Source organism: Oreochromis niloticus, linkage group LG11 (genome assembly GCF_001858045.2).
Source record: "Oreochromis niloticus isolate F11D_XX linkage group LG11, O_niloticus_UMD_NMBU, whole genome shotgun sequence".
NCBI classification, from domain to species: domain Eukaryota; kingdom Metazoa; phylum Chordata; class Actinopteri; order Cichliformes; family Cichlidae; genus Oreochromis; species Oreochromis niloticus.
In genome coordinates this window covers 27,544,589-27,562,129 of record NC_031976.2, presented here as the reverse complement: position 1 = coordinate 27,562,129, position 17,541 = coordinate 27,544,589, and the positions used below count along the sequence as shown (strand labels likewise).

General features: G+C 39.5%; 1 protein-coding gene and 1 long non-coding RNA gene across 4 annotated transcripts in view; one reads left to right on the top strand and one right to left on the bottom strand.

The window, feature by feature from the left end:
• myom3 (myomesin 3) overlaps positions 1-17,541 on the top strand; it is a 69,902-nt gene that overhangs the window by 14,611 nt on the left and 37,750 nt on the right. For 2 of the 3 annotated variants that reach the window (XM_003450553.5, XM_025911714.1), the window contains 7 exons: positions 1,683-1,836; positions 2,132-2,289; positions 4,919-5,011; positions 5,370-5,458; positions 8,158-8,202; positions 11,059-11,190; positions 12,524-12,685. In XM_003450553.5, the coding sequence (XP_003450601.2) occupies positions 1,683-1,836; positions 2,132-2,289; positions 4,919-5,011; positions 5,370-5,458; positions 8,158-8,202; positions 11,059-11,190; positions 12,524-12,685 (833 nt within the window). Of the gene's footprint in view, positions 1-592; positions 712-1,682; positions 1,837-2,131; positions 2,290-4,918; positions 5,012-5,369; positions 5,459-8,157; positions 8,203-11,058; positions 11,191-12,523; positions 12,686-17,541 lie in introns of those variants that run through there. The other variant, XM_025911715.1, reaches the window with a different exon arrangement.
• On the bottom strand, positions 11,207-13,290 carry LOC109204189 (uncharacterized). Its single transcript, XR_002063743.2, has 2 exons — positions 13,005-13,290; positions 11,207-11,954 (listed from the first exon to the last, which is right to left on the bottom strand). It is a non-coding gene; the product is annotated as an uncharacterized LOC109204189 (long non-coding RNA).

The window sequence follows — 17,541 nt, the reverse complement described above, 5'->3', positions numbered from 1 at the left end:
TACCAGTAAGGCTTCATTAATTTTTTAAGAGGCGTCTGGTTTGTTTAACAGCTTTTACAAGGAGATCAGAGCACAGGTTCAAGAGCTGAGAGCTGGTAGGGATTAACTTTGTAACTTCACAAACACTTAGATTAACACAAAGAAGAGACGAATCAAAAACAAGCCTTGAACCTCTTCCTCTAGTAATGTAAGTTTTCCTACTTAGTGTGTCACCTTTTTGCCCTGAAAAAACCCCCCCCCAAAAAAACATTAAATTTGCTTCTTCTGAGTGAATATACTATCACAGCTGCCTTGCATCTCCATGACAACCAGCCTGATGAAAGGCAAGTCGAGGATGTGACACGGTCGACGACACGGTGTCGCTTTGAACTGTCCACACCTGAAGGATTGCTGAAGAGGTGTTCATCAGGGTAGAAGCGTTGCATCGTTTTACAGCGATGTGAATCAGCAGTGGCAGCCAGGCTTGATGTACAACTCATAAATACCAACGCCTCAAAGCCTTTGAACGTGTGCGAGAACTGTGCTTATGTGAAATGACAGAAAGGTACAAATTGAGCAGCGAACTAATGACCTCATCAAGGAGCTTTTGAGAAGACAAACTGACAAATATCATAAAACTAGCATTTGACTGTAAATGAAGTGGGACACACTGAAATTTTATTATGCCCCTCTTAAAGTGAAAAAGAAATGCTATTTGGATTCTCTCAAAAGGTAAAGCCATCTATTGCAAAACATGATTAAAATTTTGCCTGCATTTCAAGTTTCTGCTGTTACCTCTGATGAATGCTAGATGTTTTTTAACATGCTACTCACACCAACAGCACAAACACCTTTGGGAGGTCCAGTTCAGTGAATCTAATTAACGTAGGTGAAGCTTAGCAGACAGGCACCAGCTATAGCTGCCTGTGTCAGCATAACTATCAGTCACAGTGCACAAGCCTCAACAGCATCCAAAAGAGAGCTGTAAAAAAAGTATGTAGCTAACAACTTTGGAGCTGTAATGAGAGAAAATTGTTTTTGTTTTTGAAAATTCACATTTTTAAGCAGAATGATCTAAATCATACTTGGTAAGGACAACCCAGACAGAAAACTCTGTCCACTGCAGTCGAAGTTTGCCTTGGGATTAATTACCCCAGTCTAGAAAGAGAGAAACAGATACAGAAACTACAGTAATATTAGACCTAAATCTGTTGATCTATTGGATGGCTCGAGTTAGTGAGACAACCAAAATGGCAATCTGGCACCTCCTAGTGCAGGGGTGGGCCATTAACTTCCCCAAGAGGCCACACAAGGGACTAGGACTGTTGTGGACTACATCAAGAGGCCACATTAGCATAACTGGAACTCCAAACCAGTCCCAGCGGCCCTTTGAGAAAATTAATTGCTCACTACTGTCCGACTGAATGCCCAAATAAGGATACAAGTAGACTTAATGTGAGCCTTCTTAGGCAATAAAGTAAAAAAACAAAAAAACATCTGGGACCTGGCTTGGCTTATATAACACACCAAAGGCTGCAGAAGTTACCAAGGTGCTACTGCAGGATGGAGCAATGTAGTAGTAGTGTTGTTTCTTTTCAACAACATCCACAATACTATACTCGGGACAAATCATCCAACATTGTGAAACAGCAAATAAATAACCACCAAACAAGTTTAAATTACTTCATGCTTTACACCAACAGGGAAATCCTAAAAGAAACCATGGCTGCTGATGAAGAGTATGAGAGAGAGCAGTGGACAATGTTTGGGAATGAGGCGGAGAGGGTGGAAATAGATGTGATCAGGAACCAGCAGCTGTTACGCACTCGTGTTAACAAAATAGCTCTTCGCAAACAGGTACAGTCAAGTATTTGTCTTAAGAATCTCTTTATTTTATTCATCAATAGACTGCAAAACTGTTTAGATATTAGCATTTCTGGAGAAAAGGTGCCACAGTTTGACCACCTTAAATAAATGCAGCTTTTCTGATTGGTAGATAACAACCAGAATATTTTTATTGAAAGGCTCCCTCTTGGTTACTGTTGCTAATTTTAATATATAATTTTCCATCCTCCATCCATCTACAATAAATATTTATAGACATTCATGTTTTCCTTCCATGGATAATTTCACCACTCTGTCTGTACCTCAGGCAGAAATGAAGGCATCTGCCCACATGAGGTACCTGGAGCAACTGAGTCAGAAGGCCCCAGACTTTCCAATCCCTCTGAGGGCTCACACTGTCTGGGAAGGCATGACTGTGAAACTCTCCTGCACTGTCCAGGGCTGTCCAACCCCAAAGGTGACATGGTGAGTACCCTCATCTCTTTCTACTACTGCATTCTTTATGCTAAAAAATGTGCAGTTTCCCCACAAAATCACAGGACCATAGGCAAAGTTGCGTCCTGTGGTGTTAACCACGACGTCACTTGTCTAGTTTTGTAGATATGCTGTAGAAACATCTACAATCTCTTAAATATAATACAACCAGATGTGCCTTGCCTATTTTGGAGCTGTAAGGGCCAAAAACTACAACTGAAAAATCCAGGAGCATCACTCTTCCTATAAAATCCTGACCAACTTAAGCAAAATAAATACAAATATAAAAATAACAAACCACAAAACTTGTTCTAAGCATTTTACTGGAGGAACTACTTTTTTATACTGTCAACAGTATAAATGAACAGTAAGTCAATGTTTAATTGCTTTAAATCTGCATTTGTTCTAATGGCCAGCAAGATGCGACTACTCGGGTTTAAATGAAGAAGAAGCCAGATTGTTTAAAAGTCTTTAGCTTTCTTGATGTGTGAACTCGACATTTTGCTGCTGAATTCAGTGACACTGTCACTGATTTCAGATTTCACTGAACACAACATGAAGCTTATTTAATAAATTATGGTTCCCATTACAGTCACTGAGGAGGAAAAAGCAGGGCATGCTTTATGGTGGGTCGACCCTGTAATTGACTACTCTGTGAGCATGCAGTATCCTTCAACTTGTAAATTCCACCCTTTTTATATACAGACACACATCACACACACATAGCTGGTCACTGTCTGTGACACAAGGTGCAATATCCTGGGGAAATGGGTTCCTATCCTCTGGTCTAGCCATACATATCGATATCTGCATTTGTTCCAGCTGATAAATGAACATTTTAAAAGTAAAGAAGAGACGGGAGAAACATTCGTCAGCATAGCTAATTCACCATTGAACACTCTGGAACTTCCAGCACAGCAGCTAGCAGACATAAAGGGGAATCAACAATTTGTTATTGTAAAATTTGTATATTTTGAACTGCATTGTCATGTTATCTCATAAATAATCTCATAAATAGCTACATATAATAAATATTAAGGAAATCTGTTTATGTTTTAGGTGTTTATGTGTCACGTGTGTTTATGTCATTCACAGCAAATTTTCATGTTGTGAATCCTTGTTATACATTTATTTTTTATTTAGGTAATTGTAGTTTTCACAATGAAAAATTGATGATTGGCGGCCTAAGGAACAATTGGATTGCCTGAGATCTTGCTCTGCAGGAAAGCAGGAAAAAGACTGTCATCATAGCAGACTTTGGAATCTATTAACGTTTTTTGTTGGGGGGGTTTAAGTGACAGGTTTTTTTGGAGTGCTTGTTTGTTTTTTAAATAATATTTCATAAAAATTCATAAAAATGAAAGTTTAATGGCAGAGCTGACCTAACATCACTAAGTGGAAGGGGAATTTTATTTTGGTATGTTAAACCATTTGTATTTTTGGGTTTGATTGAATCATAGGTGTGTAAAAAGGAAAACATGAGACTGAGAATACTGCATATTGTAGACCAGGCACCTGTTTCAGCCCACCCATGGCTATTTCCTCCATGTCATTCCCCCGGTGACTGCTTCTTTAAACATGAGCTCCAAAAGTTTCTATTCAATCTGACATGGGGTCATCTGCATAATTGTGTCCCTTTAATTTCAATTCTTGCTCGGTTAGAGTGAGTTAGAGCAGAATAAATTGTTTGCAGAGTTGTACCTTTTGGGGAGAAACTGCGTTTTATATAATCAGAGGTGAAATAATCAGTCTATCAACACACACACAAAAAAAACGAACAGGTTTAGAAAATTACTTTTTAAGTCATTTATCAAGCTAGAAAGCATTCTGGTTTCAGAGTTGAGTTTGATGATTTGTTGCTTTCTATATTTTATATCCATGCTAACTGAATATCCTTGGGTATTGGGAAGTCAGAGCAAAAACAGAAAGATAAATCTTCTATGAACAAAACAGTCCTTAGTGGCAGCACCTCATTGTATCATTATTTAATATGTGATTGATCCAAAATACACAAAAACACAGAAACACTGTGTTTGTCGTGTAGACTTTAGAAGTTTATACTTGATGTGAAAGGTAAGAGGGTAGGTTAGATTATACATCTGTGTATGCTAACAGATTAACAAAAGGATACATTAAAAGTCCAAAACTTACTTGCAAAATAAACGAAAAGACCAAGAGTCATGACATTACTGTCCAGAACCCTGAGCTGAATATTGCACGCGGTATTAATATGAAATAATCTGTGTTAATTCAGGCAATGTGCCAAACTGTCGACCTTGATACCTGAGCTGCTGTGAGACTCGCTGATGAAAAGACTGTGTATGCGTAGTATTCATGAGCTATGAGATCCGCACAACCTGTGGCTCATGAGTTTCACTACCCCATATGGGACCCATCAAGCCCAATGAGCTACAAAGGGCTGCCCTCAACAATGCCCAGCACAAGACAGAATAACAGATCAAAGACCCCCTGTAGTCGTCAGACATTCAGCCAAACTAACAATTGATTATGAAAGCTGTGCATGAGTAATTAGTAGGCAGGAGCATAAACCACCCAAGTACAGCCTGATGTTCATTTCCTTTGATATTCAAAAAACAAAAATTATGTACTTTTTCGGCAGGTACAAGGATGGCGAGCCGCTGATAATATCTGACCGACCGTGGAACTACAATCTTCAACAAAAATTTGGTCTCAACACACTGGAGATCAGAAGGTGGGTCACTAGCTCAAATCCCTAATTAAGTCTGGAAAACTGGAATGAATGTGATGGAAGCGTGCAAGATAGGGCACGCTGCAGATTACTTGACCTTGCCACTGACAAATTAGGAATGGAATAAGAAACTGCAGCTACTTGTAGGTAAGATAAGGAAATGAAATGGTGGTGTTATGAGATAAAACGTGCCTGTTCAGTTAAGAAATAAATGTGCGTGCTGTGTTGCAGGTTTTTTCTATTGCCCAAATCCAGCACATGAAAAGAGGTCACAGCTTTTTCAACATCTCTTGTGGCTTGAAATTCACCCACTTTCAACTCTCACTCACAAACAGATGACATTCTATATCTTCTACAAAAGGTGCTCTCCTGATGATGCTGGCGAGTACAAAGTGGTAGCCAAGAGTCTCCTGGGTGAAGCTGTGACCTTTGGAACGCTCGTGGTGAACTGTGAGTGGTTTCTTGTTTCATATCGAGTCAGCTTTGCTCAAAAACCAGTAGGAACAACACAAAGATGGAATACAGTACAACTGCCCCCAAAAGACTGAAGAGTCTAGTTTCAGTCAGGCTGGCAATGAGACACTGACAGGGTAAATTATTTGAGGAGGGAGTGCGACTTGTCTAAAGGGCATTTACACTGCAGAATTTCACTTAGTTTGAACATTTTTCTAACCTGGTTTACACAATTTTTACCTCTGATCAACACCATTGAAACAATATTCCCCTGAAACTACACAAACACTTCTTTGACTATTGCACACTGATGATACCGCCGCTGTTGTTTTGTTGTTAGCTTATCTTTTTCCATTTTCAAATAAAACCCGAGTTCTGGCTTCCTGAGTGCAATTCCTTCGAGATCATACATCGGAAGCATGAAAAAATGAACTTTAGATCTCACAATTCTAACATTTTCAAACTTCTTTATTTTCCCCATAAACATACTTTTCATACACTCACTGGAGAAGTTTAACCCTCTCTGCTTTAATTATTCAACACAAATTCAACAAGATGCCAGAAATGGTCCATATTGACCTGATGGCAGATGCAATTGTTGCAGATTTGTCAGCTGCAAATCAACTATGCAAATCTCTCTTTCCACCACATCCCAGTCTCTACTGGATTGAGATTTAGTGACTGTGGAGGCCAACAGTTGACTCGCAGTTATGTTCAAGAGACTAGTTTGAGATGATCCGAGTTTTGCGACATTATGTGTTAATCTGCTGAAATCAGTCATCAGAAGATGGATACATGTGGTCATGTTGGGTTGGACACGGTGAATGACAATGCTCAGGTAGGCTGTGGTGTTTAAACAATGTTCAGCTACTACTAAAGGGTCCAAAGTGTGCCAAGAAAATATCCCCCACAGCATCACACCTCTATCACCAGCTAGAAACACGGATGTAAGGCAAGATGGATTCATGCCTTCACCTTTTATGCCAAATTCTGTCCCTAACATCTGAGTGTTGTCCACACATAACAGACAAATTACCAAAGAACCGATTTCAAATCAAATTTTTAAGCTAGTTTCTCGAGTTAGATATAGTATTTTGGCACCTACAAGGTGATTCAGAAAGAGGTATTAGCTGAAAACGTCTCACCATGGTATGCAGGATACCCTTAAAAACATTGGGAAAACTGGAGAAGTGTGGTCAAAACAAAAGAAGAACACCACCTAAAACATATTAAAAAATATCTACTGCAAAAAAAAAACAACCTGAAAGAAATATCCTTATAAAGGATGAATTATGAAACCACACTGCACGAGTCAAGACCACTGACATCAGCCATGTAAGGCGATCCTAGTATTTTAACAGACTAACATCTTAAGTAAATTAATCGTAAGCAATATTAAGTAAATTTACTCACCATCATCTGCAGTCAGTGTTGGAGGGCATTCTTCAATCAGTTGTGCTCTTATGGGCAAGTTCACACAATCAGCAGGTTAGGACATCTGGCTTTTTAGCACCAGTGCACAAATCTGATGCGGTTTCTGCCTTGAAGATGGTGTTATATCCCAGCCTGTTGGTGTCCATGAACCATCGTTTGCACAGCCTGTAGAAACAAGTGTCTCAACTGCAGCCTGTCCAACTGTCAGCCATGCACCTGTTAGTTTGACAAGTAGAATAAAAGTAGTAAGTGAAACTGATTTTTTAAATTATTTTTACCTTGTTTAACTTTAACTTTATTTTCAGATTAAAGAAGCTCCGCCCCTGACATCCCAGGTGGTTCGACTAGCCACTGAGAAATTAGAGAACAAGACGATATTGTGTTTAACTAAAATAAAGTTCAAACGTTAAATTTAACCAGCACCTGAGGCTTCCATGAATATTTACTTAAACTTCCTGTTACATTGCACCATGAATGTAGCGCTGGGTTTTTCCTTGAAGGCATGTTTTTCTTCATTAGTCTACTTGCATCTAACGTAAATGCATATTTTGAAATCCTGCTATAATAAATGACCATTTCATTTATTTTTTTTGCTTTATTTTGTTGCACAGATGATCATTAAGGTCCCCAGGGTGCAGATGCTATGCTGGCTAAATTTGACCAAATGTTTGTATCTCCATCCTCCTAATGCCTCGGGTCTCCACAGTGCAGTTTTCTATCCTCATTATCTGAGTTTCTATATAAATTTGGTGTTTGTAAGAGAACCGGCATCAACGGAAATGATCAGAAAAACAGGTCCCGTTGCTGTGCTCATGCATAATAAATTAAAATGAGACAGTGGGTGTAGCAGTGACTAATAACATCTACAGTGTGCTATACTGCCTCGCAGCAGTGTTACAGAAACTATTTATTTATTTATTTATTTCCTTGACCTACCTGCCCTTTTATGAAAAGGCTTCACTTCCTGAATGCTCCAGCTCACTTTAATGACTTTAATGAGACACTTCAAGGCTTCTTCTACATTTCACAGGTATTCTTCAGGCTTTAACACAGCCTTAGGTTAAAGAGAATATTAGATGTGACTTGCATAAATGTGGCATTGCCAGGTTTGATTTTCCTTCTGCTTTATCTTTTTCTTTTTTAAAAAAACGTGTTTCTTCTTCAGTCTCACAGTATCATTCACTGCTTTTCTCTCTGTTTCTGACCCTGCCTGCCACTCTCCAATCTGTCCTGCTCTGCCGCCCTGCCACTCTGCGATTCAGCATATCAAGGAGCCGTGGCTGGTTCGGAGCGCTCACAGACCTCCGGTAAGTTTCACGCCAGGGCCTAATGAAAAGTGTCCCCTTTCATTTTCTCTGCCACCCTTTGAAGTTCCTCCCTCCACCAGTAAACGAGGGCAGGCTGAGTGACTTTGAAGACTGTGACACAACGTTTGGCTCTGCTGTGCATGTGGCACCTCTTAAAGAAAGACATGGGAGGAATGAAAGGGAGCTGCACACTGATGTTTGGATATCACGGGAATTTATGTTTCTGTGTGGGTGTTCATAGATGTACAGGCATAAGTAAGACTATTTGTGGGGTAGTTACTGAAGGGATAAAACGACTTGCTTCCAAGTGAGCAGAAACGACAGTCATGTATATTTCATTCCAGGGACAGCGGGAGATTTATCCCACTTCGCTTCAAGCTGCGGAGCACCTCGTACTAGCTGTGGCACTCTGTGGCCTAGATTAGCTTCTGCCATGTGTGGGGTTCAGGACTTTTTAACCTAGAACTACATCATTTATATACATATATGCTGGCAATCTGATCAAGCCAAAAAAGCAGTTTTGCCAGGAACAGCTATCTGACATAGACATGTTTATCTTACAAGGACCTCTTGTTTTTGTATAAAACATGACATCCTGAAAAAATATATACACTGTTTAGAGTTTTATATTAAACTAGTTAATGTCCCTTCAACTTCCCGTTGTTTTTTAATTTATTTTTATTAGTATTTTCACAAATTACCATCTTCATCCAACCTTTTCCAAGTAGCTTTAGTGCCCAGATTTAACTTAACACTTATATAAATGACTTTTGCAAACATAACCCAGCCACAGGTGGCCACAACCCTGTGTACCCTTAATGCTGGTCCCAAGCCCAGAAAATGGAGACAGTTGCACCAGGATAGGCAGAACTTTTGCCGAATCAAGCAGGTCTCGTGAGTGAGACTTCTATAATGGTTTGGAGACTGGAGGTGGAGCTGGAGGTAGCAGAGTTTATCATGTTAGAATTTTCATTGGGAGTGAGCAGGATAAAGAGACAACAGTGATGTGGTTTTGAAACATACGGGGCAATGGACATTGAATTTGGAAGACCACAGACAAGATTCATGGATGTAGAGGAGGACATGCAGAGGGGTCGGTTTAAGGAGGAGCCAAAATAAATTTTTAGAAACAGAATATCCACTTGCAGTCTCACACATTTTCAATGAAGCAACAACCATAATGGGTCATATTGTGTATATATCTTTTATTATTCATATTAGGGATGTGAATATGGGTTATTTTACCCATCAGTTTTATTGCTTGACTGCAGGGCACAAGCAATCAAGCTTTACTGTCTAGCTACCCTGATGTGCCACAACATTCAAATTGCTTAATAGTGACGTGAATAACATTGATCATCTTGGTACCACACAGTGTCCTGCTGGGAAACTTTGGGTCCTGGTATTCATGTGGATTTTACTTTGATGTGTATGTTCTATATACACTTGCCAAGCCGAAAAGAAAAATTCCAAAAGAAAAAAAAAAAGCACAGATGCTTCTAATGTGTTATCTTCTGGTTCTGGTTTATAGTTTTATTTAACCATGGGGTTGGGGGGGTTGGGAATGTGTGAAGTGTTGTAAATAAAGAGAAAAGCTCCCTTAGTTTTGCTCTGAGCTGTTACATAAAGTGAATGAGGGCAATATCGAGTCCTAGATTATTTAGTTGTTGCCCCCACGGGCCTCGCAATGGTTACCAAGGGCTCCCATTGGCCTGCAGGCCACCCTTTGAAAACCCTGCCTGTAACCCATAGGACCCAAGGATACCAGTCTCAGACAGCAAAGGCCTGTGACCATTTCTCAACAAGCTGGATTGTTTTTATACGAGTTATTTTAATGTTGTGACCTAATGGTGTATGCACTGTTGAAAATTTACTGGTAGTCAACTCTGTCCACTGTCATCATCTTGCACAGATGCGCGTTTCTTGTCAGGTTTGACAGATTTCATATGCTGACTGTGCAAATGCGCGCGTTTCTAAAGAAAGCAAGGTTTCTATTGAAAGCGTGCTGATTTTATCGTAAAGGGATTTTAAAGATGTGGCAAAACTGGAAAAGTAAAGTCAGGAGCAATATAATTTATGTATGTATTACACTATTGCTTCTGAGGAATGACCATGTAGGTGCGAGACAATCCAATATTTTCACTACGCACACAGAAATTAAGTGGCAATCATGTTGAATGAAGCTTTATCAGCTTGTAATGGCATCAGGGGCCGCTTGCTACGAGAATGTGCTGAAGAATTGCATGCTGCTATTTTTTTGTAACTGATACTTGATTATCTCATATGGAGCTGATTGTATTTTCCAAAACAAATCACTCAAACAAAAGCGTGACTGCGGTAAATTTATCATAACATCAGTGCACTGAGGGAAATGCAGGATTTGAATGATGGGAAGCAAACATCTTTGCGGTGTGTTTCAATAATGCTACGCACACTGCTGTGATAGCCCGGACTTCTATGCAGAACAAGATCATTACGAGAAGCATGTCACAATCTTTCAGATTCATCCCTGAGAATGGGATTTGACGAGACTTCATGGCACAGATATCTTGCACGTCCGGATTGTACTGCTTTGCTGTTTTTGACAAGGCAGAGAATGACAGGCAGCTAAAGGAATAACTTGTCAGGAACTGTTCACTTAAAAACAAAGTGTGCCATCTGCAGCTTTTCTGCTGTCCTGTGACGTTTCCCCCGGGGAATTCTCTTATAGCTGCTGTGTGTGTCTGTGCTTGGATAAAGCAGTGGGTCTTTTTCTAGTTTGGCTATTCTAGTCTGCATTAGATGGTCTTTTTAGGCATTTCTGTCTCTATCGCCCATGTGTTCTTACTCCTGCTCCATTCCTCCCATCTCTTCTAGCCTTACAGGAAGCTCGGTTTGGCACCTCCTTTCCCCCGACCTGGGTGAAAGAGGGTGACACCCTCACCCTGGAGTGTACATTCACCTCAGCTCTGCTCCTCTTCCAGAAGGATGTCAGCTGGTTTAGAGATGGTAAGTGTTGCAAATATAAAATAATTAAGTAAGTAAGGTTTATTTATATTGCATTTTCAAAGAACAAAGTTCACCAAGTGCTTTGCAGAAGAGAATAATACACAACAATTAAAATGGTATAAAACTAAATCAAGGCAAGCCTACACAGGCTGGTCTTAAGTTTCTTTTAGAAATGTATCAACACAGATCTTCGGTCCAGAGTAAGCAAATTCTCCACACCTCAAAAGCACAGATCTAAGGATCAGCAGACCTCAGAGATCTAGAAGTTATGTATGGCTGTAGTAGCTCACTGATATATGGAGGCAACTGACGATGGAGGGCTCTGATCACCAGAATTTTAAATTGAACTCTAAACTTCTTGAGAAGCTAGTGTAAAGAAGACAAAACTGGGGTCACGTTGGACCTTCTGGAGGCCCTGGTGAGAAGCCTCAGCATCATTCTGGATCATCTGCAAGCAATCCAGGGATGATTTACTCAGCGCAAAATATCCCAAGGTCCAAGATTTAAATTACTTTTGGGAACAAAGATGTCAGGGGCACAGATCATAACATCAGTTTTTGTGTAGTCAGAAACAGGTAATAGGCTGCCATTCAGTCCTTTAGAACATGGATGCAGTCTTGAACAACAGATAATTTGGTCATATTCTGGGGTTTCAAAGACAAGTACAATGAAATATCAGCTGTATAACAATGGTATGAAATGTCTTCAAGGTTATTCAGGATGTGTCCTAGTGGGAGCAAACAGGATAGGTCCCAGGACCGAACCTTGCGGCACACCACGGGATAAAGCAGCAGGAGAGGACACAAAATTAGCAAAAGCAAGTGTAATACTCCAGTAAGAGAGATGGGAAGAAAATAAGTCAAAATGCACACCCACAATCTAAGTCTCTTAATCAGGGTTCTACGATCAACTGTGTCAAAGCAGCTGACAGAAGCAAGAGTATAAGGATTGAATAGTTACCTGCCTTTCATCTCATTCTGTGTGTTAAAATTTCATTTGAATTTCAGTAGAGTGAATCTGGAGAAACGCAGGCTGAAAGTTATCTAAAATGTTGTGAGCAGTTCAAACTTCTGGTAGTTGGTTGGCCACAACTTTTTATAATGTTTTGGACATAAAGGCAGTTTTAAAATTTTCCTAAAATTAAAAGAGGGTGAATAATGGCCTCATTAAAATATGGACACAGCCAGAAGTTCAAATTAAAGCATTAATTACCTCGAGTCCAATGGTCTAGTGGCGTGAAAGACCTTTTTGAACAGTGAAGTTGGTAAAATGAAAGTAATAAGTCATAAAAGCATTATTCTTGACTTTTAGCTTGTTTTTCCCCATTTTCCAGGTGTACAGCTGCATCAGTCCAGCAATGTGGAGATTAAAACATTTGACACCAAGGCCGTCATCACCTTAAGGGCTGCACACAAGGAGCATGAAGGTCTTTATACTACAAGACTGAGAACCACGGATGGAATCCAAGAGCACAGCGCTTTTGTCTATCTCACAGGTGAAACCAAAATGAATTGCTCTACTTAAGATTGTTAGCCTACACTCACAATTTATCAGGGCATTAGAGCCCAAAGATTAATGGATCTAATATAAATACTGAAGCTGGCTTTGGTGCTTTCAAAATTATCCACTAATGTGAAAATATACCTCTACAGTCTCACTGAGAGAAAATTAAGACCACTTTTTATGTGCAAATGCTTAGTATGAACAAACAGCAAAACTCCAGATGCATTAGTTTAGCTTAAAGTTTAGAAACAATAGGAAACCCTCAGCTGGCTCTCAAAAGGATCATCATGATTATAAAAAAACCAACATACCATTCATGTAGTCTTAAAAACTGTCATGGAGGTGTGGACCAAAAATGCGGACACAGGAGAAAAACAAGGTATTAAAAAAAAGTGTGCCGTTTATATCTCGGCTGATGTCAAAACAAGGTAAAGCAAACTGGAGAAAAACTAAAACTAAAACATAAAAACTGACTTGAACATGGTCTGAACAGGAACATGAAAAACTATGACAAGAGATAAACGGACCATGAACCTGAACAGCAGAAAGAAAACTCTTTGACCAGATGTAACTTGAAATGGTGACAAACAGACAAAGACAGAAGACATAAATGCACTGAGGGGTAATGAGGGAAGTGGAAACACCTGGGGAAACACAGCTGACACAAACGAACCTGGAGACTTCCCACAGGGGAAGTACAACTAAACACACTGAGCATGGAACGGGCTCTTCACAATAAAACAAGAAACATAATAGAATGTAGACATGAGAACACGAGCTTTACAACATGGAAACGCATACATGAAACACATGACAGAGGGGAGAGGCGGAACACATGGAGAGACGAAAGTACTGGCACAGCTAAAAGTGCAACATAGAGGACGAGACAGACTTAAACCAAAGACAGGAAAAGACTCATAAACACAGAGACATGGATGAACCTAAACTAGAATAAAAACCAACTAAACTCTAATTAAGTAATAACACAAGAGCTTCACATTATTTCAATATAACATAAGAAATTTCTTGACCATGTGCTTCTTTCCTTCTGACGTCTCTTTTATAACCACCAGTCACAGTCTTGTAATATCCCAAATTTTCACCCGTTCACTGTTTTTACAAACACATCTAAGCAGAACATGCATCTGATAAACAGAATACTCTTCGTTTGTTCCATGAAGTGCCCAGCACTGTGGGTCATATTACAAATTTTGCAAACATTTTTAAAATAACTGAATGTGAATTCATTTTAAGCATATTTACCGTCAAAAGGTCATTTTATTAATTACCTCTTGCTTGTGCTTGGTTGGACCCCCTTTACTTTTAGAGCTGCTTCAATTTGTTTTGGTATAGATTCAACAAAGTGCTGGAAACACTCCTCGGGCGATTCTGGTCCATTTTGATATGATAGCATCAGACAGTTGCTGCAGATTTGTCAGCTGCACATCCATCATGTAAATCTCTCATTCCACTAAGTCTTGATAATGCTCTATTGGATTGAAATCTGGTCACTGTGGAGGCCATCATGTCCTGCTGGTAGCAGCTATCATAAGATTATACAGGGTGGTCATAAAGGGATGGACATGGCCAGCAACAATAATGCAGGAGAGATCCATGATCTCATGTTGTTTACATCAAATTCTGATCCCATCATCTAAAAGCTGCAACAGAAAATTGAAACTAACGTTTTTCTCAGTCTTCTGTTGTTCAGATTTGGGGAGCCCGTTTGAGCTGTTGCCTCAGTTTCTTGTCATAGCTGACAGCTCGAAGCAATCTGGTGGTTCTCCTCTGACCTCTGGAATCAGCAAGGCTTTTTCACCTAGATAACTGCAACTCTCTGGATATTTTCTCTTTTTTTTCAATCATTCTCTGTCATTTCTATAGATGACTTGTGTTGGCAAATCTCAGTAGATAAAACATTTTCTGAAATACTCAGACCAGCCCGTCTGACACAAACAACCATGGCACATTCAAAGTTAGCTAAAGCACTTTTCTTCTCTCTTCTAATGCTTGGTTTGAACTCTGGTTTTCCTAGATGCATTGAGTTTCTGCCAAGTGATTGAGTAATTCTCCCCCCAAAGGGAGGGAGTATGTAATCACTTGCATTTGTTTGTCTGTCTCTCTGCTTGTTAGCCAATTAGCATCTACAGTTTTCAAAAAATCATTTCCAAATTTTGTGTGATGGTAGATACTAATAACAGATTCAACTGATTTCATTTTGGTGAAAATCGGGTGTAAACGTCAAATTTGCACCAAATTTGAAAATCAGTAAAAACTTTATAGTATCCACAATTTTTTGTGGATCATCGTCAAACTTCACAACAATATAATAGGCCTTGGGAACACGAGTACCTATGTTGCCTAGGCATTTGACTGTGACTTTCACTTTTGTTCATGCCCAAGGTCAAAAGTTGGAAGGACATGGAGAAATCAGTACACATGATGCCTTAAAACTCTACTTCTATTTACATAATAACATATATGCTGGTAACAGTTCATGCTTATCTAAGCAGATGATCAAATATATGATCAATTTTGCAGACATGCTGCTTTTTTTGAAGTATGTAGCTTGTTTTCAATGACTTCCTTAAGCCACTCATAGGCATTGTGTCACGCTTGTAAGTTGGTGTCATATCACATCAGAAACTCCTCAAATACTTAGTGTCCTCTTTGAAGAACTTGCCCAGCTGTCTTTCAAATTATACGCTTTGTTTGATGTGATGTTTTCAGTCTTCGGCAAAATGATAAATAATGACAAAGTGTGATCTTGTCACCTGTGCGTACAAAATATCTGTCTTTTGGAAAATGTAATCGTCTTTTTTTTTCTTTCGAGTTCAGAGCAAACATTCCTCCAAACATTATTTGTATTCACCAGGTTTTGGTTCTAGTTTCATTTCCTGTCAGCAAACTGATTCACACGGGGAAATTGGACCATCAATCAAAATATTTCACCGTCGAGGGCTTGTTAACTTTGTTCGATGAAAGTATATATTTTTCATATGCCGCTTTCTTCTTTCGACATGCAAATAAACCAGAGAGTAGCTCACACTTGAGTCATCAAGCATTTGAAATCTAAGCAGCACTACAAGGAGGTTTGACACATGTGCAGTATGTGTTTTAAAGTAATTGTAGTGCTTGTTCATGTATGTATTCAACCTTAACTCCCACAGCGACAGCATGAAGTGCTCTGAATCATTCATGAGCTCCTGTGCACATACACCAAAAAACACATCTGAGCCCAAATAAACACATGTATATGGACACTTAATGCAAAGTAAACCTCTCTGCATTGCCCCTTTTAAAATCTCTGCTCGACTCACTCGCTCTCTCTTTTGTTTAGGAGCTCTTTTTTTTTTACCAGAGCTGTAGGTACTAATTATGGAATCAGGGAAGTTCTCTGAATGTGTGTTTTTTCCATCATTCAGCCGTCATATTTGCATTACAAATGGGGGGGTTTGCAATAAAAAACAAATAAGAAATGAAGGATGGGAGGGAGGGTGGCTGGTGGATGCGCATTTAAACAGGAACGAGACATGTTTCCTATTTAAATGTTGACTTAAGCCTTTTGTTAAAGAAACCAATCTATTCTCAGCATCAAGAAAAGGTTTGCAAACATGTCACACTATGTTATTCAAGTCTGCTTTGAATTATTTCTTCATTCCTTTTTTGTCCTTTTCGCTATGTGTGTGTGTGTGTGTGTGGGTGTGTACATGTTTAAGCATCTTTGTGAGGACAGAAAATTAGTTGCGGGGACCAGCAGTCACTTATGGGGACAAAATTCCCATCGCCACGAGTTTGAAGGCATTTTTGAGGGTCAAAATGTGGTTTTAGTGTCAGGGTTACAATTACGTACAATTACAGGTGTCGAACTCCAGGCCTCGAGGGCCGGTGTCCTGCAGCTTTTAGATGTGTTCTTGATCCAATACAGCTGATTTAAAATGCTAAATGACCTCCTCAACGTCTTAAAGTTCTTCAGAGGCCTGACAATGAATTAATCATTTGATTCAGGTGTGTTGACCCAGGATGAGATCTAAAACCGGCAGGACACCCGCCTTCAAGGCCTGGAGTTCGACACCCCTGGGTTAGGGTTTCATAGTTAGGGTTGCGGAAAGCATTATGTCAATTAGATGTTCTCACTAAGATATGAAAACGAGTGTGTGTGTGCGTGTGTGTGTGTCAAATTTTAGACGGCAGGAGATTTGAAATTTCAGAGATTAAAACACACTTGATCTGTTAAACACTGATCTGTTAAAATATCAAAATCTAAAGCCAAAGTCTTGTTTGTGTTCAGAACAGCTTTTTCCATAACCAGCTTTGAGCATCAGTATCGTGGGATATATCAAGTTTAAAGTAGCAAAACTTCACTAATGCAGGGTCTGTGATGTAGATCATCAGAAACAACGACTGCTACCGGAGAACTTTCATCTGTTTTCTGATCATTTGCTGAAGAAGACTTCAAAAGGTGCATTTTAGGTAAACTTTCCAGGGAGATCACCATGTGGGATAGGTGGCTGGTCAAAACAAGTTAGAGCTCATGGAAGGTCTTATTTATACCTATACGTGCTCTACCAGGCCCGTCATTTAGCAATGATTCCTTCTCTGTCTAAACAGTTTTCTAATAAACCATAACTTGACTGTCACTAATGGCTCTGAAATGGAAGAATTACATTTGTTCACATGTTCTTTTAAGTGGTTTGGACAAAAAACTAGATCACGGGTGGCATGAATGCCCAACTTTGTGAACATGATCATTTGAGACTGACACAATATAGGATTTTCAAATTGATGCCATAGGTGCATCGACTAAAAATCTTGGACAGGAATCTCAGTGATCTTGATCTCAAGGTC